General features: G+C 35.2%; 1 protein-coding gene across 1 annotated transcript; it reads left to right on the top strand.

The window, feature by feature from the left end:
* Positions 1–2,385: 2,385 nt before the first annotated feature.
* LOC145636831 (uncharacterized) lies at positions 2,386–3,250 on the top strand. Its single transcript, XM_081688373.1, has 3 exons — positions 2,386–2,534; positions 2,589–3,019; positions 3,093–3,250. Exons 1-3 carry the CDS (start codon positions 2,386–2,388, stop codon positions 3,248–3,250), a joined length of 738 nt encoding a protein of 245 aa, XP_081544499.1.
* Positions 3,251–3,450: the final 200 nt, after the last annotated feature.

The following is a 3,450-nucleotide window of genomic DNA, read 5'->3' as shown; positions in this document are numbered from 1 at the left end:
TCTTCTAGAAGGTTCTTTTCATTCATAATTCAATTAGCATTGATAAGTTGACTTTGTTGACTTTTCAGAATTTTAATCAAAATCAAATAGCATTTTCGAACAAATTATATTATTTTATCCTCCAGTACGGTAAACTTATCGGATTTTCGAAAACGCGTTAAAGTTAAGACTGGCGTCCAACCCCAGGCCTTGGCGCCTGGAACCAGGCTTGGCGCCAGGCGCTAGCCATTGGCGCCTGGCGCTAGCCAGGGTTGGCGCCAACCTCGTTTTGCATGCGTCAGACTCTGTTTTGTTAAATTATCTTTTTTGGCTGATTTTCTCTATAAATATCGTATCAAAAACTCCGTTTTCATTCACGAATTCTCATCAACAATTAGTTTTAATTAGCTTTCATCAACAATCATTAATTCTTTAGCATTTCTTCATTCAATCTCTTTCTTACCTTGTTTTTCATACAAAATTCCGCATTCACAAGATCTAGATACACCTAGCCATATTCGAATTTGCCTTCGCCCTAGACGTGAAAGTTTTTAATTTCTGAGGGTTTGGTCCCTAATCTCTCTTTCAATTATTTAATTTAATTGCTTTGATTATTATTTTCCTTGAAGTTACTAACGTGTGTATTTTGTTATTAGAAAGAGGTACGAGGCATCAAAGTAAGTACTTTAATTGATTTTATTGATATTATGATGTAGAAATCATGTTTAAATTGTTATTATGATTCTTAGTATCATGTCTAGGTTAATTTTAATGTTAAATATGATTGTTACGATGCTTCCTATATTCTTCCTAATATTTATGATTGTTAGTATCATGTTAGGGTTAAAGGTTTGATTTTTATTGCTTAGTGACATGCTAGGGTTTGTTATTAATCTTGTTAGTATCATGCCTAGGATCTTGCAATTATCATGCTTTAATATTAACATGAACATGATTATGATTATAATCTTTATAATTTATGATTATTATTATTATTATTATTATTATTATTATTATTATTATTATTATTATTATTATTATTATTATTATTATTATTATTTTGATGATAATTATTTTACTTATGATGATATTGTTATTATTATAATTATTATTCACGATATTGATTATTTATTCTTTGTTGCTTGATATTTTATTATTTATTGCTTGATCACACCTTTTATGCATGTTTTAAAGGGAATTGATACTTGCAATCGCGCTTAATAAGATAATTAATAATCTTGTTTAGGGTTAATGTGATTATAATTTCAAGTGATCGCCAACAATAGTTTGTTTGTGCATTAAAATTCAACCAACATAGATAAACAGGTTTAGGGTTAATCTATTGATTGCATGTTAATCAGAAAGCGCACATGAATACGATCAGAATAAAGTAGAGGTCTATTATTAGGGCAGATTCAATCTCTTTTAGGTTGGATTTGTATCTTCATCCCCGAACCCTTATTTGGTTCATGACCTTATGGAGTTGACGATCTCTTGGATCGTTAAGGGGTGTAACCTTCACCTCGTGAACGGTTTACAAGTTCCTTAAAAACTTGTTGGCGACTCTTTTGCTCTATCTTCTTCCCTTTTGGATGTCACCGTACTTTAGTGTATGATCACAGTGGGGTTCAAGCTAGTGGGATTTTAAAGGCTTGAAATTATTCCCTACAATACTGTTTTAAACTCTGGACCTCATATGTTATATAATAAGCCTGCTATTGTTAAACCATAGAGTGATAAGTTTAATTTTCAAGCTGAAATCCTCAGAACTGTTCCTTTGTGGGTAAGAATACCAAATTTGCCTCTAAATTGCTGGAGCTCAGATACCTTATGTAGAATTGGTAGCACAACTGGGGTACCTTTGTTTGCTGATGAATGTACAACTAGACAACTGAGAGTTTCTTTTGCTAGAATGCTCATTGAAGTTGATATAACTAGACCCCTACCTACTACTGTGATTGTTGAGAGTCCTATGGGAGAGATACTTGAGCTAAGAGTTATATTTGAATGGTCTCCTCCCTTTTGCAAGAAGTGTGATAGAGTGGGGCATGATTGTAGTGCTCCTAAGCCAAAGGATAAGCCTAAGGCTCAGCAAGCTAATCCCCAACCAAAAGCTCAACCAAAGAAAGTTTGGGTTCAGAAACAGCCTGCTGCAATTGCTGCTTCTGAACAAGATCAGGAGAAGGATCAAAGTTCTGATTTGCAACCCATGATTACTCCAGCTCATACTTCTTTTGCTACTTATTCCGATGCTGATTGGAGGGTGGTAAGCGAAAGGGTTAGATCTCATACTATTGGGGTTAGTTAGAATATTCCTAGAACTAACAATGCTTATTATGCTCTGCTATAAGATGAAATTGCTTAAGCAAATCCTATCGAGGGTGATGGTAATCCCTCTTTGGTTAAATGATTGTAGTCTCATGGAACATCAGAGGTCTTAATGACCCTGATAAGGTAGCTGCTTTTAAGCAGCTTCTAAAAGATCATAATGTGGATGTTATTGCTATTCTGGAAACTAAAGTGAAAATTCATAATCAAAATTCTATTCAGAAGAAGTTTGGCAGATGTTGGTCCTGACACTGTAACTATAATCATGCTGTTAAAGGCAGAATTTGGGTTGGTTGGAAAACTGATAAAGTTATTGTTGATGTTTTATCTGATCATGAGCAGTTTGTTCATACTCAGATTAGCTCTAAAGATTTACAATATCTTTTCTTGTGTACCTTTGTGTATGGACTGCATTCAATTCATGATAGGAAACCTTTGTGGCTTGGCTTGCAGTCTCTTGGGAGTTCTCATGTCCCTTGGATTTGTATGGGGGACTTTAATTATGTTCTTTGCTCTGAAGATAGATATAATGGCAATCCTGTGACTGATGCTGAAGTGAAAGACTTTAAGGATTGTATAGATTCAATGGATTTCACTGAGATCAAGAGTAAAGGCTCTTTTTATTCTTGGTCTAATAAGGGTGAAGGTGCTAGTAGAATTATTACTAGAATTGATAGGGGAATTGTCAATGAAGCTTGGATCAATGATTATGGTCAAACTGAAATAATTTATCTCCCTCTCTGATCATTGTCCTCTTTTGTTTGATAATAATACTGCTGGTCCAGGGAAGGGTAGGCCCTTCAGATTTCTTAACTGTCTTGCTGAACATAAAGATTTCCAGCAGACTGTCAGGGACTCTTGGGAGTCTTGTGGTCAGCATGATTCCCCAATGTTGTCTGTTTGGAATAAGCTAAAGGCTGTTAAATTAGGTTTGAAGGTGTAGGCGTCGCTCGAAGTGCGCCTACGTTAAAGCATGTGGTGAATATGCTTGGCACTCATAGGAAGTGGGAATTGACATTACAATTAGGGACAACGATTAGGGACAAAGAAAAGTAGGGAGCCGCCAACAAGTTTTTAAGGAACTTGTAAACCGTTCACGGATCATAAAAGGCAACCACGATAAAGGGAAAACGATAGGCAACA

Source organism: Chenopodium album, chromosome 6, assembly GCF_948465745.1.
Source record: "Chenopodium album chromosome 6, dcCheAlbu1.1, whole genome shotgun sequence".
NCBI lineage: Eukaryota > Viridiplantae > Streptophyta > Magnoliopsida > Caryophyllales > Amaranthaceae > Chenopodium > Chenopodium album.
Note: the sequence above shows the minus strand (reverse complement) of the source record. Positions and strands in the feature narration are given on the sequence as shown.

Bases quoted from the DNA above. Each gene is read 5' to 3' on its own strand.
- LOC145636831 (XM_081688373.1), top strand. From the start codon at position 2,386: ATGATTGTAGTCTCATGGAACATCAGAGGTCTTAATGACCCTGATAAG. The intron at 2,535-2,588 runs GTTTGGCAGATG...TGTTAAAGGCAG, and splicing joins CAAAATTCTATTCAGAAGAA to AATTTGGGTTGGTTGGAAAA. The intron at 3,020-3,092 runs GTCAAACTGAAA...CTGCTGGTCCAG, and splicing joins AGCTTGGATCAATGATTATG to GGAAGGGTAGGCCCTTCAGA.